Raw genomic sequence first — 23,177 nt, 5'->3', positions numbered from 1 at the left:
TCTCCTTTGACACCAAGATCCTGCTGGGCAGTGTGCACGCTTCCTAGAATCCTAGAATCATTAAGGTTCAAAAAGACCACTAAGATCATCTAATCCAATAGCTCCATCAGGTTTGACATTGCTAATCATCCCCAATTAATTCATCACTGTGGGCTACACATCTTTGCCCCTCCTCACTGCAACTCAATGGCAGCATTCCAAAGCAGTCCACTACCTCCCTAAACTCCTCCAGGTAGTTTACTATTAAATAACCTCTGCCCCATCTGATGGTGTATATCACAGCGGAACTGCCAAAGTTGGAGTTTTGCTATTTTATGTGGTACCAGGGCACTTACCATTCCCAAAGAGAGAAACTGGGAGTGTTAATGCCATAAGATTTGTATGCACGTGTTCTTGCATCCCTTTTTGTAGGGAAGTCTCTTTGCATTCCCACCTGAACTCTAAAGCCTAACCCTGCTAAAGATTCCAGATTGGGAAGTGGATGCATTTGTGTGTGTGTTGATAACCTATTCTGGAGCTTAAAAAACACTGATTCCTAAAACAATGAGACTGTGAACTTCACTGGGTTGTACATATTTCACTTCTTCAGCTATGGACAGCTTGGAGTGTGAATGTTCTTGGGAGGTGAAGATCAGAAATGGGCAGTTAGATGATAATCATAACTTGAGTGCTTGGTGCTCAGGTAAATCTTTTACCAGTCCTGTTTAGATAAAAGCATTTTTCTTAAATACATCAATCAAAAAAATATTGAGAAACTTCTTTTCTCAACTTGAAATACAAGTTTGGGTGTTAGGTGGCTGCCAACAGGTGTGATGCTGCAGCATCAAAAGCAGCAAAATTTATGTAACTTAATAGTTGAAGATATACCCCTGAGGACACAGTGCTACTGAGACTAAAGCTGGAGCTAAGCTTGGTGTGATATTTCACCAGGGATTAAACCTATTTTAAATCTTGGGATACTATCATAGAATCGTGGTGTACTAAGCTGGGACAACTCAGTATTTCCCAGGGTAGTTTCTTTTCCCCAGTAATGCTCTAAAAGGGAGAACTAAAATGTAATCACTCAGCTTTTGCTGTCTTTTATGTCCACTAAACCATTTTGTATTCCCAGCTATGAGCAAGACCCAACGTCTCAGCCACCAGCAGGAACTGTTACAGTCATCTACAGATCAGACCTGACATTTGTATCTTTAAGTTTTACAGAAACAACCACTTAGAAAAAAAAAATTGAATGGATTTTCTCCCTCAGCCTCGATTTTATTTTAGTCACCTTCCACCGAGCTAATTTAGATAATAAATTCTTTGCACAAGGATAATACTTTCTTCTACATTTCTGTGTACGTGGCCAAACATGCTGTCAGATGCCCAGAAATGGTCTCTGAGTGAAAATAGGAGAGGGCCATGAGAGAGGAAGAAACTCCAGAGAGATCAGAGGAACAAAAGAACCCGTAAATGAGATGTGGTGGATGCTCCTTTCTAGGAGACGTGCAGGGTCAGGCTGGATGGGGCTTTGAGCAACCCGATGTAGCTGGAGGTGTCCCTGTTCATTGTAGAGGAGATGAACCAGATGACCTTTAAGGGTCCCTTCCAACTCAAATGATTCTATGATGATTCTGTGATTCTATATGGGGATGAGAATAAAGCAGAAATGCATCTAATGGAAGGGAGCTGGAAAAAAAATAATCATGCAGTGAGAACTTATGATGTGTCCCTGGCTTGGATGGCTGCAGTGTCAGAACATGCCACGGCCTTAGCCACACTGAACTATGCCGCAGTGAAAGAAGCCTCAGGGTAACCTAATTTAGAGCAGGTTAAAAGGAGCAAGAACAGGTATCATGTTTGCAGGGCATCTTCCACTCAAAAATATGCTGAAACTATGAAATGTCACCATGCTGAAAATGTCAACCCCTTCCATCTTTTCTATCAGGAGAAATAGGACTTCAGTGCTTTCCTGGCATCTGTTGGAGTTTTCGTCTTATCTTGAAGATCTGACAGCATTTCCTTTCTACTCTGAAATTCCATCCAACCTGTAAGCCTGAAAAAACATGAATTGCTTGAAGTGTTTGTTTCACAGCAACTCTGATGGAGCCAGAGGAGACAAACCATGACCTTCTGGAGATGGACCACAAACAGCAAGAAGGTGGTAAATTAACGCACAGTCTGAAGCATTTGTTCTTTTCTCTGTGAATGTATCCCCTTCATCTCTATTGCCTGACTTGTTTTGAGGCACAAACACACCATGGTGCACTGATGTACCTATGAGAGGTGTGAGAAAAACAGGCATGGAATAGTGGAAGGGAAAGGAGATGGGTTGATGGAAGAGAAAGGGGATAGGGAGGCTCAGCACTGAATTCTAGGCAAGGATCAATGAAAGGATGATGGTGACAACGGGACAGAGGAGAGTTGGGGTTAACTGAGAAATGTGGATGCCCCAACCCTGCAGGTGTTCAAGGCCAGGCTGGATGTGACTCTGGGCAGCCTGGTCTGGTGGTTGGCAACCCTGCACACAGCAGGCGAGTTGAAACTGGATGATCACTGTGGTTCTTTTCAACCCAGGCCATTCTATGATTCTGTGATTCTATGATTCTAAGTCACTGCTACTGCTCTGACACGTCCCCAGGTGTCAAAAAACCCTCCCTGCAGCAAGAACAAAGCCCAGAAGCAAGGAAACCTTCCTTCTGTTCTCCTGCTGAATGTGTGCACTGATCCCAGGGAATGCTCCAAAGATGTCCTGCATCCTCAGCCCCATCAGGAACGCTGCAGGAAAAAGGGTTACAAAGAGTCCAAAAATCCCCAGCAAATGAGCATTGCTCAGCTGTTGGGCTGGGCTGCAAGGCAGGTAGCAAAATTCCTGCAAAACACATTTGTTGCTGTGCAAACTTGTGTAGGGGAAGCTCTAGAGCTGTCCGGGTATCACCAATTGGGGCATCCCAAATAACCCCGGGTGCAGAAGGGGGGTTTTCATTCCCCCTGGGTATTTTTCAAGCACCCCACAGGGAAGCGGAACCAATCGGTGCGAGGCGCACGGGGCGGTTTCCAGCGCTGCGTCGGGGATAATTTCGGCAGCTTGAAAGAAAGAAAAGGACAAAAAAAACCACCCAAATCCTGAAAAAATCCGCAGTGTGGCTGAACGCGCGAACAGCCCCTCACCAGCACATCCGCACGTCGCGATTCTGCCTACATCCCCTGCTGCCACTAAAGGAAAAATGAAAGAGAATGATCTAAGATGCAAACGATAGCTGGAAAGTTGTGCGTGTGCTGCGCGCTGGGAGGGTACGCACCAGTTGATTTCGCATCTTGTCTTGTTCCTCGTCAGCTCTGGTGATGTTTCGTGCCTTATTTTTTCTTTCCGACAATGGGGAATAAACAGATAATACGGCAATACGGGAGCCAAGGGGTGCCAGGATAGGGACTGGAGGAGCCGCGGTGCTTTTCCCCTTATCTCTGTACCCCCATCCTCCCCGAAAGTTTCTTTACTACGCAAAATCAACCACCAAACCCAAGCGAAAAGATCGAGGGGAGGGAAAAATCAGAGCAAATATCTCACTTCGCTGGCGGCTCCGCGATGGCTTTGAGGCATTTTCTCGCTCAAAATTGCGCGCACGGAGAGACCGCGCTGCGCGCCTCCCCGCACAGCCTCCCCGGCGGCACCGCGGCTGATGCTGAGTGTGCCATAAGGGGAGGGGAGGGTGAGCGGGTTTCTTATTAAATTCTATATTATTTTCTCTATATTTCGGGAAACTGTTGAAAAAGGTCAACGGAGGAGTTGGCTGCTTAAAAAAAAAAAAAAAAAAGAGGAAAAAAAAAAAAAAAAGCCCTAAAAAAAGCGGCAGGCATGCGCACTGCGCGGATGCCATATTGGAATGAGTCTGCCGCGGGTGCGGGCGGAGGGACGGGTCGGCTCCGCGCAGCGGAAAATAGATAACTAAATAAAAAACCCCATAAACTTATTCAGGTAAGCGCCGCACCCTGCAGCTCCTTTGCAGTCTCTCTGCTGGCATTGCTCTTTATTTATTATTATTATTGTTGTTTTTTTTTTTGGTGGGGGGGAGGGTCGTGGTGGGGGGTCGCTTCTTCTTTTCCAAGGTTTGTTTTAATAAACCTCTTTAATTTTTTGTTTGCTTTTTTTTAAGAAGAAGGAAAAGCGGAGATGGCAGCGGGGCGTGGGGGTTTTTGCTCTCGGTGGAGTGAGTTGTTGTGAAGTGTTTGCGGGGCTGATGGGGCGCAGCCCGGCAGTGCCGCTCGGTACCTGCGCTCGGGGCTGCGGCTGCCGCTCCCCGCCGTCCTTCGGCGGCACCTCGAGTTGCGATTCACTGCGGGCGTGCGGAGCTTTCTTTCTTTCTTTCTTATTATCTTTTCCTGTCGTGCTGTAGATGCGCTCAGTTCTTTCTCTTCCTTCTTTTCTTTTTTTTTTCCCTTTTTTATTTTTTTATTTTTTTAAATTTTTCTCTTTTTCTCTCGTTTTCTTTTCCCTTTTTAAACTCCCATCTGTCTTCGTGGTGGTGCTTCCCTCGCTACGTTCTCACGCGACCTCCTTTCGCGTTCACTAGGCTGACGATTGCATGCCTCGGAAAAGAGTTATTTTGGGTGTGCGAGTGGCTTTCTTCTGAATCTGCCAAAGAAGTGGGGGGAGGAAAGCCGAGCTGCCGCAAATAGCGGGGAGGAAAAAAGAAAAGAAAGAAAAGAAAGCAATCGGCTGTGCCAAAACGTGCAGCCCCTGATCGCTACATATTTCCCGTAGCGCTCCCGAACTGCGGTAAATGAATATTTATAAAGCTTGTCGGCTCAACATGGCGGATTAAGGTGTCTTTTAAAAGATGGAAATAAACATTTTTTTTTGGGGGGGGGGTAAGGAGGGAAGCGAGGCGCCGCACGTTTGGTTCAACTCTCTTTTGTTGCTCGGAGAGGTGCGCTGGGGAATTAAATGCGGAGGGAGAGGGATGGGCTCCGTCCTCGGGGTTCCCCCCCCCCCCCCCCCCCAATGCAGGACTTTAGAGGTGGGAAAAGTGCAGGGGTTTGTGTGTGCTGGGAGGAAAGCACGAGGAGAACGCAGACTTCGGAGCGTGGCCGGTTTGCTTTGGGATGCCAAAATTGCAGACGTGCCATGAAAAAGGAGGAGGGAGCGGGGGCTGGGGGGGGAAAGAAATGCCGAGAGACATAGCGATGATTTATTTTGCATTAGCGGTAGATGTGTCGTGGGATGAGATGTCCTGTTGGAGCTGTCAAACCTTTCCTCGACAATCAACGGGGATGTGCTTCTTTCCCCCCCCCCCCCCCCTCTGTTGCTGAGCAAAAATGCTCTGAAATTGCTGTGCGCTGAAATTTGGGCTGACAAGTAAGTGTTGCAGCGAGCAGCTCTTCTGCAGAAAGACCCTAAAAAAGCCCGCAGTGATGGAGGGGAGGCGGAATCGCAGCTTTTGCAAAGCGAAATGAGAGTTGGTGAGGAGTTTGCAAGGAGTTGTTTGTGCCCTTCCCGCTGCCTTTTTGCAAATGCATTCTTCAGGGGAGTGGAGGAGTGAGGCTGTCTCAAGAGAAACTTCCTTATTCCAGTGCAGGGGATGTTTTACTGCTGCTCAGGGATTGCTTTTTCGTCGTTGAGAGATGTTAACTTTGGAACATCGATGTTTTGCAGCCGTGGGAGGTGATGGGAAGCTTCAGCATCCCAGTGTCTGGGAAGGGGTGGAGGAACAGGGAAGACCCAGGAAGGAAAGATACCCTTGCACCTTTTGGGATGCTCTCCAGAAACTCACTGTGCTGGAGAGTAGAGGTGGTGTTTGTCCACCTTATCGTGCACATTGAGGTTTTGCCTTTCCACAGGGCTTTACTCCATCTCCCTATCCTGTTTCCCCCCTCTGGAAGGCTGTGGGGCTGTGGTTGCAAAATCCAGGAGCTGTGGTGGAGTGGTGGGATTTTCTGTGAAGTGGGAAGGGATGGAACCACTGCAAAACTGGAAGCAGGTCCTTCATCTTCCCTGCATCTCCCCATCCTCATAAGCACCGCTTTTTGGGTGAGGTGATTCATCTCTACCTGAGCTATTGCTGCATTCTGCCATCCCCCCCTCCCCTCACCACCTCTTTTTTTTTTGTGTGTTTTTAATTTGCATTGAAGGATTCTGTGTATAACTGGAAAAAACAAACAAACAAACAAAAAACAAAGGAAAAAAGCAGCTTAAAATGGTGTTTCCCTTTGCAAACTGCACTTTCTGATGGGGACGCTTTGCTTTGCATAGAGTTGCTGTGGTGGTGCAGTCTGCGCCCCGTCCACGTTGGTGTGCAACCCCTATCCTCAGCTCCTTGCCAGGGCAGTGGGTAAGGCAGGTTTGCTTCTTGCATTTAGGATCACAGATCGGGGGAGCAAAGATGCAAATGGCTTCCCCCCCCCCCCCCCACCTTTTTACTTCCTCTTTCTTTTTTCTCTACCACAGATTATTTATGGGAGGAAGGAAAATAGTCTCGCAACTCTAATAACTTCAGTGCTTATAAGGGATTAGATCCCGATAACTACTCTGATAAGATGGAGGCTCAGCGTAATCTGTTACTAAGAGAAAATCTAAAAGCTATTTAAATAGATACAGCAAAGAGCCATCAGGCAACTAGTAGATTGTAAGCCACAAGGAAATACATCTTCACTGATTTTTAGGGGGGCAGAATAGTAGATGCATTATAAGCAAGCTGGTGTGGTTCCATTTATGTATTGAGAAAACACAGATATTCAACAGATGTTCTAAAGGATTCTGCAGAGGTGGAGTGTAACACACAGCTGTAAGGCCATCTGTAGAAGGCAGTATGTAGCTGTGATTATGAGTGATAATTGGCTGGACAGACAGCTGATGTTTTAATGAAACATTTATTAAAACTTTATGCTTGTATTACTACACGTAGAATAAACATTGCAAGTGCCAACTGTTTAGTCTATGGGTACTTCTCCCCACTGTGGCTTGTGCCGCACCAAGTGTGCTTCTGATCACTTTATCAGGCCTGTTTGCAGCCATCAAGATGCTAGCACAGTAGGAGAGTGTGGTGGTACCCTGATGGCAGAGAAGGTGCTGTCTTGTTTCTTCAGGGGTCTTTTTGCTGGCTAAATTCATATTGATGTGGGTAGAGGGGGATCTCAGGTGGTGGTGGTGGCTGTAGGATTTGGCTGCTGCCTGCTTGTGTCCAAGTGATGAAGGAAAGGATTTGAGAAAGCACCAGGAATTGAGGCATGTAGCCAAAATGTATAGAAGGAGCTAGAAGTGCGTTTCTAAAGCTGCACAGAGAATCATAGGACCATTAAGGTTGGAAAAGACCGCAAGGATCATCTAGTCCAGCCATCAACCCATTACCACCATACCTACTAAACCATGGCCCTCAGTGCCACATCTGCCCACTCTGTGAGAAAATGGCATGGAAACCAGGGGGGGGCTGCATTTCAGGTGACCTGAAGGTGATGGAGATGTTGGAGTCTTTGGTTACTGAGCATGTGGACAGTTGGGTTGCGGTGCAGGGGGTTGAAGTGATGTGAGCAGAAAACTCTCTGACATTTAAAAAACTCACAAAAAGGTTTATTTTGAGACCGGCCACTTGCAAACAAAGCGTTCTAGAGGAGGTTTGGAGAGCGTGTTCGCAGTTACTCTTCTTTTATGAATCAGAAGCGTTTGTTCTAAAACGAAATAGTACTAAAAAGGCATCTAAAAATCCCCGAACGAAGCGGTTCTTGACAACTGATCAAGAGATTGTTCTGAGTAGGTGTGAAGCTTAAAAAAAAAAAAAAGCCATGTGCAGAATCCATGCTATTTTTTCTTGCATTCATGATTCTTGCCTTTCTTAACATCGCCGGGCAGCTACCGCAAGGAACTTCTTATTGCTCGGGCAAAGTCCTGAGATCCAGTTTGAATAAAAAAAAAACATGGGAAAGGTTTGTGTTTATTTCTCTTTTCTTAGAGAAGAGGGCTGCAGTTAGCCCTGTAAGTGTGACTTGCAGGACTCTTGGTTATAACATGTGGTGGAATTTGATTCTGGATAGATTTTGGCAGGGGCTGCTGGCTGCCCTCCCATGCCCTGGGGTAGGGAAGGGGGTGGCAGGAGATGTCTGTGAGGGCTGCAGCTTATTTTTTGGCACATCCTTCCAGCTGTTGAAGCTTCTTTCTGGATGTTGAGCTCTGAGAAGGGCATAAACACCTGTAGGACCAAACCCAAGCACTGATCAGCTCAGTGGTGTGAATGGACTAAGCAGGGTCAGACCTAGAATGTCATTTTTTTCCTATGAATTGTTGGAGTCAGATGGCGGATGTTTCTTGGATTCCAGTTTGTGTCACAGTTTTCTTTGGAAGATGGCTCTGGCTGCTGTGTGGCACCGCAGTGTAACTCACTGCCCTCAGTGATGGGAGTTTGGGCTGGTGGGAGATTTGAGTTGGGCCCTAAATTAAGTTCATAACTTAATGAACTTCAGACTTGGCTGATCCATCCTGCTGTGAAGATCTGGGTGGTGTCAAATGAGAAATGTTGGCATGATAGACATCTGTTAGCATTCAAGTTGCCCATCTAAAAGGCTTCCTGGTGTTGGTGGCAGTGCAGGGGGATGGTTTGAAGACAGATCCTGTTGTCAACACCTGAAGTTGGGATGCTCCCCACCAGAGTCTAACATGGAATAGTTCCATCTCAGGAAGACTGGTGAGGCACTGGCATAGGCAGCCTAGAGAAGTGGTGAAGTCAGTGTCCCTGGAGGTGTTCAAGATGATGGGTAGATGTAATGCTGAGGGATGTGTTTTGATGGGTGTAGTGTAGGGATGGTTTAATGGTTAGACTGGATGATCTGAGTAGACTTTTCCTACTCTAATGATAATTTTATAGGTTTGGTCTAGTCTTCAGTGAAGTCCATGGCAGGGGTTTGCTTTAAGTCTTCTCTGTATTTTTAGGCTGCATTTTAGTGTAGGGCAGCTAAGAGTGGTGTGAGTACCCAAGCCAGACATTTGTGTGTTTGCCTGTCATCTTTTTTTCCCCTTTCATTCTTGCCTGATACTGTGGGGCTTTTCACTGTAAACAACTTACTTGCTCTAATTAGGTTTATTTTACTTTCTGTTGCCTTATCTCGCTGCCATTTATCTTCCTGTGTATCCTGGACTCTGTGGTGTGCCGGGTGGAGAGGATGAGAAAATTGCTTTGAGAAACAGGTCTGTCTCTGTTGGCTTGATAGTGTGAGGCGTTTGGCACCAGGGCAAGCAGGAAGGAGTGCAGTGACCTGCTGAGTTACAGAGGGCAGTCACCTCCTCACGTAATCCCTTTTCACACAAGCACAGAATCATTAAGGTTGGGAAAGATGACTTAAGATCATCTAGTCCAACCATCAACTCATCCCCACTGTGCCCATTAAACCATGGCTCACAGTGCCACATCTCCCTTTGTCTTGAACACGTCTGACTTTGCACCAGGTCTCTTCCAAGTTTAGTTCCCATCCTTTTTTTCCCCCTTCAGGATGGCTGATTAGACCCTCTGATGGTTCTGTTCTCTGCTTTTAGCTTGTTTTTCCTCCAGAGTTATTTATTTTCTCTGGCACTACACAAATGATGCAGCTGTAAAGAAATGTGCTCAACCTCAGGAGCAGAAGGATGGGCCCTATTGAGTGGCTGGAGCAGGACTGCAAGGGACCTACAGGGCTTGTTCAGACCATCTCTTACCCAGGGGCAGGGATTAGCTCTATTGGGATGTTCTTCTGGACAGGTCATCATCCTGACCCCTCCAGACAGGGATGTTTTGTGCCCGTCTTGCATTCATTGGATTCATTATTAGTGATTTGCTTCCTTGTACCCAAATCCCTTGTACCCTCCTGCAGTTTAAATCCAAATCTTCCTATTCTATCTACCAAAAAAATAAAATGTGGAAAACAGATTATTTTCATTCTCTTTTCAACTGTTGCTCCTGATAAAATGCTGTGGGGTATTTGGTATGAAGGAGAAACTGTCACTTCATATAAGTGAGAATAGTTGGTGAGGGAACCCCTCAAATAAGTGAAGGGACAGGAATTGGGAAGAAGTGATCCTTAAAAGGATTCCAACTGGTACTTTGTCTGAGAAGGAAGACAGGCTCTTTCTCTAGGAGGTGAAAGCTGTTCCTTGATGTGTTCAATAGCCTTTCTGAACGAGCCTCCGTTTGCATTGTGCAGATGCTCAGGGGGTGTAAATATTGTGGCAGGCTGCCACTATCCATCCTTCATGAAGTGTGGTTTTATTTAGGAACCTCTGCCTGAAGGAGCAGCCTTTCTTCTCTGCCGCGGCTTTAGTCCTGAGCATCCTCATGTTAAATGAGTTGGGTGATGGGCAGCATTGCATGTCAGCTAGGTTTTTGGGGAAGCTGAAGACTGAATTAACTGCCTTGTGTTGCCTACGTGCTTTTGGCGATGTTCTTAGAGCACTGAAAAAGGTCACCTGCATTGTATAAAGCAAAGACTGGAGATTCGGACTTTCAGACCTGAGAGAAAATGTTGTTGACTGACCTGAGTTGTAAAAAGTGGAGGTTGTGTGTTGTGATTTGCAGTGGGGTTACTGGGAGTTCAGCATTTGCTGGGGCTGGGATGTGCATATCTCCCTGCTAAAGGCAATGAAGGCAACCAGAAGGGCCACAGAAGTATTCAAATGAGCACCTAACGAGGATTGAATCCTAAAGAGGAAAGTGATGCTCTGGAGAATAATCTTTTAGGGCAGGAGATCAACTTGATTCCTGTATGCTTTGACTGTTCAGTGATGACTGATTGTGTGTTGTGTCCTGTGGGTGAGAAGATGGGTCACCTTAGTGGGGAGAGCCTAATTCAAGATGAGTTTTGAAGTGCCTGAACTGAGAAGTTCAGCACCAAATGCTGCAGTTTTCTGATGTATGGTCTGGTCTAAGTTCTTATTCAATCTAGTTTTCTTGATTGCTTTGCAGTGGATTTTTCACTCTTAGCTTGCAGAAAGCTTGAAGGCTGCATGAAATCATAGAATTGTAGAATTCTATGTAGAATTAAAGGTCATCTAGTCCAGCCCCCCTGCAGTGAACAGGAACACCTACAGCTTGATCAGTTTACGCAGAGCCCCATCCAGCTTGACTTTCAGTGTCCCCAGGAATTGGGCACCTACCATCTCTTTGAACAACCTGTTCCATTCTTCGTTGCCCTGTTACAGAAAAACATCTTCCTTATATCCAATCTAAATCTCCAGTATTAGTTTGAAACTATTTCTCCTTGTCCTATCACAACGGACTCTGTTAAAGACTCTAAAGTGACACGTGGTGGTGCTTAGCTTTGAGAGGTCATTCAGTAGCAATTATTTTGGACCTATATTCCACTTCCAGCTTGAATGGGAAAAGAAATGCAGGTTCCTACATCTGGATGTACCTAGGGGTGAAGCCAGTGTTACTCAATATTGGAGGCAGGAGCCATATCCTTGGGAAAACAGTGGTATTTTACTTTTCCACCATTTGGGCCTCCACAGTACACTGACATAATCGATGCACAGAAATTATCCAGGTAGGGAATTTCAAGGATATAGGATCTTTTCTTGCATCCTCTGTTCTGATAGCCTGCCTTTTTAGTATGTCAGTCCCCATTAATTAACCTTGTTTTGGAAGAAGTTCAGTTTTTAAGGAGTCATGCCAGGGGATAGACAACCCTGGGGTGCTGGATTTGTGTGTGCATGGGGTATCTCTCCCTGCAGGGGCTTATTCCAAAGGAAGGAAGAAGAGGGAGGAATGTACAGGAGATGAGAAGTGTAGAATGGCGTGACAATGCCAACGCAGGCAGTTACTCAAAGAGCCAATATTGGTAGAGATGACAGGGCAACGTGTTTGAGATAATGATGCAGCTAAGACTGACAGCTGTGGGAAGAAGCAAATAAAAGAGATTCTTCTTTTTATATTGGCTGCCTTTTTCCGACTGTGAATTAAAAGTCTGGATGTGAATTAAGTACCAGGGGAATGGGAGCTGTGTGGGGGAAGCATCAGACCGGTTTGAACCACCAAATGAACAAGGGATCTGAAAGCAGGGGATTTTTCCCTCTCTCTTTCAGTTGCATTTCATAACCCATTTATTTTTGTTGCTGCTCAATGTAGTGTCACCTTCAGTATTTTTTGCTGGTTTTTTTCACATTCCCTGGTTGACAGGCTGGCCACGTGGCTTGTGGTCCTTAATTTGAGATGCACGTTTCTTTCAGACATGCAGAAATGAGGGCATGGCACTGTATGTTGCTTCTTTAGTGTTGTTGATGCAGGCCAGTCAGCATGCTGCTGTTAACAATATGGCTGGAGACTTCGTTTGAAGTGTTAATTAGCAGCAATTAATAGGGTATTAGTTTTTCTCTTCTTATGTTAGTTAGTTGTATCAACAGGAGGCTCAGTTATCTGGAAGCTCATGTTTGCATAGGAGTTTTGTTTTCTTGTCGCATCGTATTGGGAAGATACATAAATGCTTTCCTACCACGTGAAGTAGATACTCCTAATATAAGAAGATATGTAGCTCAAAACAGAGTTGCCCATAGCTGAAATAGCAAACCTGAGGCCATAGAATCACCAAAGTTGAAAAAGATCTACATGACCACCCAGTCCAACCATCCACCTGTCACCAATAGCTCTCACTAAACCACGTCCCTCAACACAACATCTAAACGTTCCTTGAACACCTCCATGGTTGGTGACTCCACCACCTCCCTGGGCAGCCCATTCCAGCTCCTGACCACGCTTTTAGAGGAGTAGTATTTCCTAACATCCAGCCTGAATCTCACTGAGGCAACTTGAGGCCATTCCCTCTAATTCAGTCACTAGTTATATGAGAGAAGAGGCCGACCCTCAGCCCACTACAGTCTGCAGGTGGTGCTTTTCTCCCTTTCAGTCTAAGTGGACTTGAGCTTGGTCCCAGACGTGGCTGTAGAGGATCGATCTCTTCTAAGTGGTAACCACTTGGGCAGCTTCCTTCTGATTTTCCCATCTGTTTCCCTTTTCTGATAAGCAATTCCCAGTCTCGGGGGAATGGGCCATTCTTGTGAATCTGGTGGTAGATCTGGGGTTTAGCTGCATGAGAAATGGCGAGTACTATCATTGTTTGAATGGGCATCTTCAGCTTTCTATCTGTTCGTGACTTTACCCAGTCAGCGTTGTGGGAACATTACAAGGTTTAACTAAGATACCAAGTAGCTTGTGTTTCAGTATTTGTATTGGTGCCCCTGAGTTTTGTTTAAAATGATAGATTGTTGTGCTTAAATTGATTTCTTTCTGTCCTTTAAAATTCTTTTTCAGTAGACCCAGATTACCATTCATTGCTGTTTGGTCCTAGACAGAAATGAAAACAGCTGAAACTACCCAAAATGTAGCTTCAGCTGACGATTCTGTTCCTCTCACACTTAAGAAGCGTGACATAAAATCCTGATACTTAACCAATTTATTATTAATGATGTTTATTGAAGTCTTCTCTACTGAAACATAAGCGTTTTTTCGACTTACAATAGACGGATTGCTTCTAGTTTTCATAGTTAATTGAAAGTTAATATACACTGAGGATGAGTGGTACATATGTTATCAGTTAAAAGTCTATGACAGAGCACTCTCCCTCTTTCTATTTTGTGACCGCTGTATTTGGTCTTCCTGAATGTCTTCTTGAGTAGTAAAAGTTGAAAAAAAACCACATTGCCTTCTGCTTTGCATGGAGTCTGGCAGTAAGCTTCTTTCCTACTTTTCATCATGCTTCTTGTAGAGCATTTGGTGTTGGTGCTGCCAGCATAGTCCTCTCTGTCATCTGAGTCTTGGAGGCACCCACTAATAAGCAGGACCAGACCTCTGTATCTTACGTTCTGGACACACGCCTTCCTCACCATCTGTCTTCACTGCAGCATATCTTGTATGACTAGCTGGTTCCCTCTGTGCCCATAACCTCAGCTCTTAGTTTCTCTTTTCCAGTCCTCCCTTGACACCTTGTAATTCATCCTCATCTTAGTGAGTTTTACTGAAAAGTTCATTCTTTTCAGTTTTAATCCACTTTCAGATGTGTATCTCTGGGTATTGTTTGTTTGATGGCTTACTCTTACTAGAAATACGTTTCTCGATCTCGTATCTGATTCAGGATCTTGTCGGTCTTATATTCCCTTTCTCACATATTTTTATTTTGTGGTTTTATTATGCTGTTTTTAAAACAGTGTTAAAACAGAAGAACCTCCTCTGCCATCACAACCTGATCTACACCTAAGTTAGTATTTTCTACCCTAGATGGCACTAAATGGTGCAGTTCCCTTAAATTTGCCTTCAAAAAGCGGTTGCAGCCAGCACTGTTTTATTTCAGCATCTGCGTTATAAATGCTTAACTTTATTTTCTAGAGGTTTTCCCAGTCTCTCCCAAGTATTCTCCTTTAGGAACCTGGAGAATATTTCTGAAATGAAGTATTTTGATAGATATCTCTGCATGAGCTGTGTTGGAAGTTGAAGGCTGGAGTTGGGAAGGTGACTGAGTTGGCCTTTCTAGGATGCCTTTTTCTGTCAAGGATTGCATGTCTTTATCAGCTTGTCCTCATCTCTCATCTGGCAACATGGGGCTCTGGTCTGAACTTCTGGATGTGAATCCTTTGTGTTGAATATCGTGGATGTTATTGCTATCTCTCTGTTGTTGTTATTGTGATACAATGCAGTGTGAAATAATACTGATATGATATGTGATCTCTTATGATACTGTTGCCACTTAGAGGCGATATCCTCTGTTGTGGTCTTTCTTCCAGCAGCGGCTTCACTTTGGAAAGGAGAGCGAGATTGAAAAGCTGTGATGAAATATTATAACATGAAATCTATTTGGTGTGGCTGAGTGTTGGTGTAAGTACAACAAATCACTCACTGTTTCTTTTTCATTTAGTTTGTGCCATAGGAACTCTGCTACAGGATGAATTAGGAAAGGAAGGACTCTTTTCTCTGGACCATGGACACAAGAGCATCCTTCATCACTACCATGCAAGAGAGCCAGCATCTATCCCCAGAGAAGGGGCAGGGCCTGGCCAATGGCGATGGGGAGCAATTTGATTCAGGTGAGCTCACCTTTGCTCTTGCAGGTTTCCTACATGGTCACAGCCTTCCAGATGACTGCTTTAGGGAAGCTGGCAGCTGTTTACTGGATGGCATTAGAGTTGCATAGATTGATGGCTATTTTTTGAGTCTTGTGTTTTGGAAAAGGCTGTATGTCCCATATTGTGGAGTGCTCCGGTGGATCCATGATTGATGAGTTGGGGAAATTTTGACTTTTCTTTGGAGCTTTTCTACGGTACATAGTAGCTACTTTAAATGAAAAGCAGTTGAAAACCTTCCCCAGGACATCATATTGTTATCTTCCTGTCTGCCCACACACTCTTTATTTTATTTTACTCTTTAGATTAATGAAAGGAATATTCAGAAATTACAGTATTTTTCCTTTGTTTTGACCTTTATCTTTGTTCCTTCAGATTATTATTATTATTATTTTTGTTATTATTCCAAACGAGAGGGCACCACAAATGTTATCCCAGCCAGCAGAGAGCTGGTTGCATGTTGTCCTTATGCACATGAGTATGACTGGACATCTGCAGTGCTCTGAGATGGGCACTGAAAGGTAAGGATTTGCTGGGTAAAACTGGCTCAGTAACTTCACCCTTATTCCGTGTTCACGCAGGGAAGCTCAGCTGAGGAACTTGTGAAGCACAAAGCTGAGCCCCATGTCAGTTAATCTGTACAAAACATTTCATATTAATGTTGTGGTAATGATGTTGTTGCTAATGTGCTTGAATGCTTTTCTAAAAATCTTGTGCGTTTCTGTAACAGCAGTTCTTCAACAGAGGTGTAATGGTGAATGAAAGTCTACTCTTGCATGTAAGCATCCTAAAGGGTTGCCTGAAGTCTGTTTCCACAGAAGTAGGCCCTCTCGTCAGGGGTAAATCACTGATTCAAGTCTGAAAATGCAGTGGTAACAGTGTTGGGGTGAATGCTTGAAAACAGCTTGCTTTGGCTTTGGTATCCTATGTGTCTGTTCTCTCAGATGGTTCTGTGCTGGAAGGTGCCTCTACTTGAGGAAGGCTGGCTAAGGATGTCCTGTGTTCCCCCTCAGTAGGGGTTTTGCAGTGGGCATGAAGGTTTGTGTGCAGTCCCACTACTGTACTTGTGGGTCTAAGTAGGAGTGTACCCCCTGACCCTGGGCTGCCCTGAGTTTGCTCACAATGTCCCCTTGCCAGGTTTTCTAGAAGGGATAGGAATCCATTTAAAAATGGTGGTTGGAACCAGATGATCCTTAAGGTACCTTCCAACCCAAACAGTTCTATGATTCCACGTTATGCTCAAGTCATTTGCAAGGCTTTGTCTTTGGTCCACTTCTCACTGCTTCTCATTGAACACCCCAGAAATTGTGTGTGTTACGAAACCTTGATTCATCCCACCTAAAGGAAGTAGAACACTCTTATGCTACCTTAGTTAAGAGCATAATAGTTATCCTGGGCTCTGCTGTAGACATGAAAGAGCTTCTCTTCCGTAAGGTTACATATAGAGAGCTGAGGACTATCTAAAGTTAACCAGCTGAATATGGAACTGTAGTGCCTGAAGACGCTTAAAAAAAAGTCATCATAGAATTTCCCAAGTTGGAAGAGACTCAGAAGGACCGTAGAGTCCAACTACTGGGCTCCAGTTCAAGTCCTATATCTGAAAATGTTGTTCAAGTTCTTCTAGAACTCTGGCAGCTTGTTGCCATGCCCACTGCCCTGAAGAGCCTGTTCCAGGGCTCAGTCACCCTGTCAATGAAGAAACTTTCCCAAACACCCAACCTGACCTTCCTATCACACAGCTCCACGCTGTTACCACTATTAAAGAGACTCTTGTAGTTCTATAAGACAAGTAATTGCATTTAACATCAGTTCTGGTTGTCTTACAGTTGAGGAGTCACTTGGCTGGAACAGAAAGAGACATCAGGATCCTGGTTGGCTGTATTAGGTAGATGCTTATCTTGGGATGGCATTTCCAGAGTGGGCATCCTTATCTAGTCACAGCTGGATCTATTTATATCTATGAGAGAGCTTCTAGGATGAGGCACAGGTGATCAGTAGGCATTGGGTTTGAAGCAACAGAAACTGGCATGTGGACCCTAAGTGTCTTTGAGAATGTGTGTGTTGGTGACTCTCCCAAGGCTGGGCGGGAGGCTTGTTGTTGATCAGGATTTCTCCCTTACCCCAAGCCCTCACCTGGTGTGTTAATCCTGAATCATTTTGCCTTTCAGTTCTTTGTGAGTGAACAAAGTCATGAATATATTGATGTGCCGGTAAATAAGATAGCTTAGCAATTTCCACAAATACTGTAATTTCCAAAGATGTTCTCCTTCAGGTAAGCCTGGGAAAAATCTAAGCTTCTGTAGCCACAGGTTTTGGGTCTTTTTATCTCATCCTGCGAGGCTGATAACAGCTGGAATAGTTGCATTTTTATAGTGTCAATGCATGAAGGACTGCAGAGCACTTTAAAGCCATTCAGGGGCTCAGAGATAATGACTTGTTGATTTTATTTGCCATCCTAGGCTTGTTTATACATCACCGTATTGTAGGCTAGCCAGCCTTGACTCTTTCATTAAAAAAGAGCACTGAGCCTAAGCACCAATAATTGGAAAGGGAGCTGATATGTAAAATAGGCCTAATGCCAAATTTGTCATCTCGCAGGGAGCTCTGTGAAATGCTGGCACCTGGGGCTCTGTGTCTTTCCAACAGAGCCAGGACTTTGTTGTAGGAGTGTGTGAGTGTGTGGCTTGAGGACTGACAAACAGATCGCCTTTGGGATCATCGCATCCTGAGTGGGAGCAGTTGTCTTTGTATGTTGAGAGAGACTTTGCCTTTTGTTTGGAGACCTCCAGATACTCAAGAAAGGTTGGCAAAGGGTGTCTTGTCAGTAGGGGTTTTGCAATGGGCATGAAGGTTTGTGTGCAGTCCCGCTACTGTACTTGTGGGTCTAAGTAGGAGTATACCCCCTGACCCTGGGCTGCTTTGAGGCTGCTCACAATGTCCCCTTGCCAGGTTTTCTAGAAGGGAACAGAATCCATTTAAAAACAGATTTGGAAGCTTACGTTTGCTTCACAATCTTTGGTGATAAAATGAGGCAAAACAAAACACTGATGCCATGATAAATGAGTACTCCAACATTATTTTTACAGGCCCTGTAAAAGTAATTTCCTGATCAAGTCTGCAGATAAAACACTGTAGAGGAGTCAGACTGCTGATGTGTCAGAGAGAAATGAATTGACTGGGAGGGAAAGCTTTAGCTCACATTGCTGTGGAAAGAATATTCATAATGCTTCTCCCCTGGCATTCTGAACCTCCCTGTATGGCTTTAGAAAGGACAGATCGGGGTGATTACTAAAACAAGTGCTTTTGGGAGTTCTGTTGGACTGCATGTGAATGAACCTGTTGGCAAGGCTGTGGGAATAGCATGACTGGTGGCTGTGGGTTGGCACATAGCAGAGCAGGTAGTGGGTGATAATGCATTAGGAAGGACAGGAAGCTGCATCTGTAACTAGCATCTTTAATGCTAACGTAATTAACTTAGAGTTGCTGAATCCTGTCTCTCTGGAAATACTGCTCCTTGCATGGATGATATGCATTGAACTGCTTAGAAGTCTTTCTACCACTCCATGGAAATTAGGTTGCCCAGAGAGATGGTGGATAGAAATGTCGATCCTTGGACACACTCAAGGTCAGGCTGGATGAAGCTCTGAGCACCCTGATCTAACTGTAGGTGTCCCTGTTCATTGCAGGGGAGTTGGACTAGGCAGCCTTTAGTGTCCCTTCCAACTCAAATGATTCTGTGATGTTACTCCTTCCCATAAGAATGCTGAGGAAGGATGAGGAGGAGAAATATGTGGACTGACCATGAAAGTGGGAGCAAGAAGGAATGGCAGCTGAGTACACACAGAGAGCACTGTGGGCTGAGAGAAGTATCTCGTGCCTTGAAACAGAAATAGTTGAGAGAGGGAAGACCTGGGGGATATGTTCAGGTGGAGATGACCTTGGGGTTGTTGAGCAGCCCATCCCAGCACCAGAAGCACAAAGAGAAGACAGAATAGGGAACAGCCAGGCAGAGGGGGTGTGCTTTTAGCTTTTTGTCTTTCGCTTCTCACGTCAGAAGTTACTGGCTTATAGAAGGACTGCGATTGCTGGTGCCTGGGTTAGAAAGTTGCTTAAACATAGGAGTAATTCTGAGTCTTGGATAGCCATATCTGCCCATGTACTCATGAACTTGCATTCATTTAAAAGAATTATTAATCCTTGAGATCTCTGAACCTGCTAGAGCATTAACTCCATGGGGTTGCTGATTTTTGAGGCTGAAGTTTTCCCTGATCATCAAAGTTGATTGCTTGTATGGTATAGCAGAGTCTTAGCAATTTATGCACTAAGTTCCTACTTCTGCAAAGGATGGCAAAGGATGACCTAAAGAAAGCAAACTTAGCCTATGCTGAATTAGTACATTTTCAGATTGTTATTGTGGCCTTGGGTTATTGTCCAGTTGAGTAGCATGAGCATGGCCATTGCATCCCTGTGATAGCTGAGAGGCAGCCGTCTGCTAGCCACCTTACATGGGAGTAGGACTTGATTTAAATCTCCATATTTAAGCAGGTTAATTGAGTTGGTGGTAAGGAGCCAGACCTTAGACTTGATGCAGCAGTTTGCAGTGTTTAACAGTGATGACAGCTCAGTGCTCTTCTCTGAACTCCCAGATAAATCTTTACCCTCTTCCAACTCTGTCTCAAAAACCCTCCTCTGAGACATCTTTTTTTTTTCCCCTTTGCGTACATATGTCTGCAAATAAAGCCTATTTCTTCCCCTTTTAATGATGAGAGATTCCCATTGCACAGTATAATTTTCTAGTCTTGAAAACTGGAGACCTGTAGCAACAATTGCAATAAATTAACCCTGCCATTTTCTTCATAAAACTATCTGGGGAGGTTCTTTAATTCAGTTTGTCATGAGTCACTTTAATTACATCATGACCACGCTGATAAATGTGTGGGCAGGTAAGGGTCTCATGTAGTTTTCCTTGATAAATGCTTATTGCAAACAACTCATTGCTAGACTGTAAATATTTTTGCTCTGGGGATGTGACTGAGTTTGCGAGATTGCTTGGGAACAAAATGAAAACAATCAGATGTGGCTGATTTTCTTTAAGGGGAAAACAGTTTGTTTTTAATTATTGCTGAGTGTGTTTCAGCGATGGTTTCTGGCCTCAACTCTGCTCGGTGGGGATATATTAAAACAAACAAAAAGAGTAGTAATGTCAACTCCTTTCCTATGGGGAAGGAAGGATTGTGAGGGGGCATTGGTGTGGGTGGGGAAGGCATGATTCAGAGCCCTAAATCTGAAATGGGGTAAGGATAAATGCAGGCAACAGGAATGGGGATTTGGGGGGATTTGGAAAAGCAGCTTCAGTGCTGGTGGAAGGATCTCATTGGGGATCCTTGGCTGTTGGAGGGCGGAGGAAGGCTGAGCAGAACAAGAACAACATCTATTGTTATCACTGGTACACTATTGCAATCAGCAGACTGGGGGAAATCAAAGGCTTGGACATGGGCATGGCTACTACATTCTTGTGATAGTGAGCTGACAACCAGCTCTTGTAACAGCTCCTGTTGCAGTATGATGAGTTTGTTCCCCTGTTGTGATGATTGCAGGGTCAGTTCTGGTCTCAGTGTTGACTGCTCAAGTCCCAAAATCTGCTGACAGTGTTTTAAGAGCCAGTCAAGCTGGCTAAGAACAAATCTTTGAAGGAAGCTTTCTGTTTTCTTTCGTGTTGATGTTAGTATCAGTTGCTATTTTTTCCTTGAACTGTTTGGTACAACTTTTGCCTTCTTTGGCTGTATTTTGGGCTGTTTACTTTCTACTACTTGTTCTTTTTTTTCTTCTTTCTCATTTTGAACAGATGAGGGCTCCAGCATTGAGGATGCAGACTTCAACTGGGATGAGTTCCTGGAGGAAACAGGAGCCAGTGCTGCTCCCCACACCTCCTTCAAACACGTATGTGCTTTGTCTACCTTGCTGGTATTGAGTGTGTTCCCTCTTCTGGCTTTCCTGACCAAATGAAGTGGAATCTGACTGTTCAGTGGGGAGTTTTGCCTTCTGTGATAGTGTATGTGAGAGTAAGGCTGACTACTGCCTGTTGTCCGTGCGGCTCCTGGCCCTCTTAATGCTGTTAGGTGACATTGGTTCTGTGCTCTCAGGGCACTATGTCTGTACCACTGGGCTCCAGTATCATTTAAGAGGTTTAATTCTGCTCTCCTAACATACTCCTCTTTTTCTTTACATTTTTTCTGTCTTAATTTATTGCTATCAATAGAGATTCATCTCACCAGAGTGTCTTATCTCTCTGAAGGTGCCCTCTCAGTGCATGATTTGCTGACTAACAGGGTTGCTCACCACTAGAACCCAGTATGGTCCATAGAAATCCATCTCTTAGCCTCCTTCCTGAGGATGCTGCCTCAGGGATGTGAGAACCAAACAGTGGGGCTGGTGATAACTTTCCTGGGCGCATGTGTTTTATGGTGATGTTGCAGTCCTGTATATGACATGGTAGTTACAACACGGTGGCTCCAGCCTACATTAGCAGTAGTATACAGAGCCTCTGAAATTTTGAATGATGGAGAAGATCGGAGTGTGCTTTGAAGAAGGAGCCTGTCAAGGAGCAGAGCGTGTCAAGGATATTCTATGGACCCATTTTTCCATATGCAAGCAGTTGTTTAATGTCTTCTGTTTGACCCACGTGTGTGCTGTCCATAGTCTGCCTTTACACGAGGACTTGAGATGGAACTTAAACAAACACGTAGGTTCACAAGCATCATCAAAGGCATGCACATATGCTGTAGCAACAGTAGTTAGAGACATTCTGCTGGCCTTTGGGAGTTGTGTTACGATGTGTCTGCAGCAGTCCTGCAGTGTCCTAGAAGAGTGTGGCATCTTCAGTGTCTATGAGCAGGTTACTTGTGACTTTCTGAGAGAAAAATAAGTGACTTCTCCATCAGATTGCAGGACAGTGACCCAGGGCCTTTATTTCTCTCTGCCGTGGATCCTTTTGTCTTTGTGAGAACACCAGGAGAGTAAATTGGGTACGCCTTGAAATTCTGCGCATGGATTTGGTGGAAATAGTCTCCTTGTTCTGCTTGGCACAATATTCAGCCTTTGGTGTTTTACAAGCCTCAAGAGGTGTACAAGTGTTGTTATATGACTAATAGCTGGGTCTAACTCCCATAGGTGCTGAGTGCCTGCCTGTTTTGCCTTGCGTGTGTCCTGGGATTTGCCTGATGGAGCTGTGCAGAGGGCACTGTAACTCCCCTGAGATACACCACCTTTCTCCTTGGTATTGTTGAGATTTATGATGCTCAGGTGGCTGCAGTCCCTCTCAGATTTAGTTCACAGCTGATGCATCCCTTTGGAGTACACGGGAGCTTGTATGATGGGGTATGTAGTAGTGAAGTAGGAATGGTTCTGCACAGACAGGCTACGAACGAGGTGGTTGTATTAATAATAGAATGGTTTGGAATGGAAGGGATGTTAACTGTCATCCAGTTCCAACCCCTGCCATGGGCTGATTGCCACCCACCAGATCAGGCTGTTCAGTGCCCCATCCAACCTGGTTTTGAGTGTCTCCAGGGATGGGGCATCTTATAGCTTCTGTGAGGAACCTGATCCAGTGCCTCATCACACTTTTAAGTAAAGAATTTCTTCCTAATGGCTAAACTAAGTTTCCCTTCTTTTAGCTTCAAACTGTTCCTCGTATTAACTCTGTTCTCTTATGGAGCATGATCAACTAATGTCTTATTCCAGAGCATCTCTTTAATGGCAGCGTTAGCTTGCTTAATTAAATAAGGAGTCTCCCTTTAAAGAAGGAAAAGTAACATTCTTCCTTTCTCATTTTGTAAGGTTGAAATCAGCCTCCAAAGCAGTTTTCAGCCAGGAATGAAACTGGAAGTAGCCAACAAGAGTAACCCTGACACATATTGGGTGGCTACAATCATCACAACCTGTGGACAACTATTACTGCTTCGTTACTGTGGCTATGGGGATGACCGGAGGGCAGATTTTTGGTGTGATGTAATGACAGCAGACCTCCATCCTGTTGGCTGGTGTACACAGAACAACAAGGTCCTGATGCCTCCAGATGGTAAGTTGTATGTATTTTGCTGGAGTCATGCTCTAGTCTTGGGCTGATAGTTAATCT

General features: G+C 44.7%; 1 protein-coding gene across 1 annotated transcript in view; it reads left to right on the top strand.

The window, feature by feature from the left end:
- The first annotated feature begins 3,855 nt into the window (after positions 1-3,855).
- Positions 3,856-23,177, top strand: part of SFMBT2 (Scm like with four mbt domains 2) — a 107,866-nt gene continuing 88,544 nt past the window's right edge. The window contains exons 1-4 of the mRNA XM_072334370.1: positions 3,856-3,955; positions 14,836-15,004; positions 20,886-20,980; positions 22,880-23,120. Coding sequence (XP_072190471.1) covers positions 14,899-15,004; positions 20,886-20,980; positions 22,880-23,120 — 442 coding nt within the window. The 5' untranslated portion in view covers positions 3,856-3,955; positions 14,836-14,898. The remainder of the gene's footprint in view (positions 3,956-14,835; positions 15,005-20,885; positions 20,981-22,879; positions 23,121-23,177) is intronic.

This window comes from Excalfactoria chinensis, chromosome 1, assembly GCF_039878825.1.
Source record: "Excalfactoria chinensis isolate bCotChi1 chromosome 1, bCotChi1.hap2, whole genome shotgun sequence".
NCBI classification, from domain to species: Eukaryota; Metazoa; Chordata; class Aves; order Galliformes; family Phasianidae; genus Excalfactoria; species Excalfactoria chinensis.
Note: the sequence above shows the minus strand (reverse complement) of the source record. Positions and strands in the feature narration are given on the sequence as shown.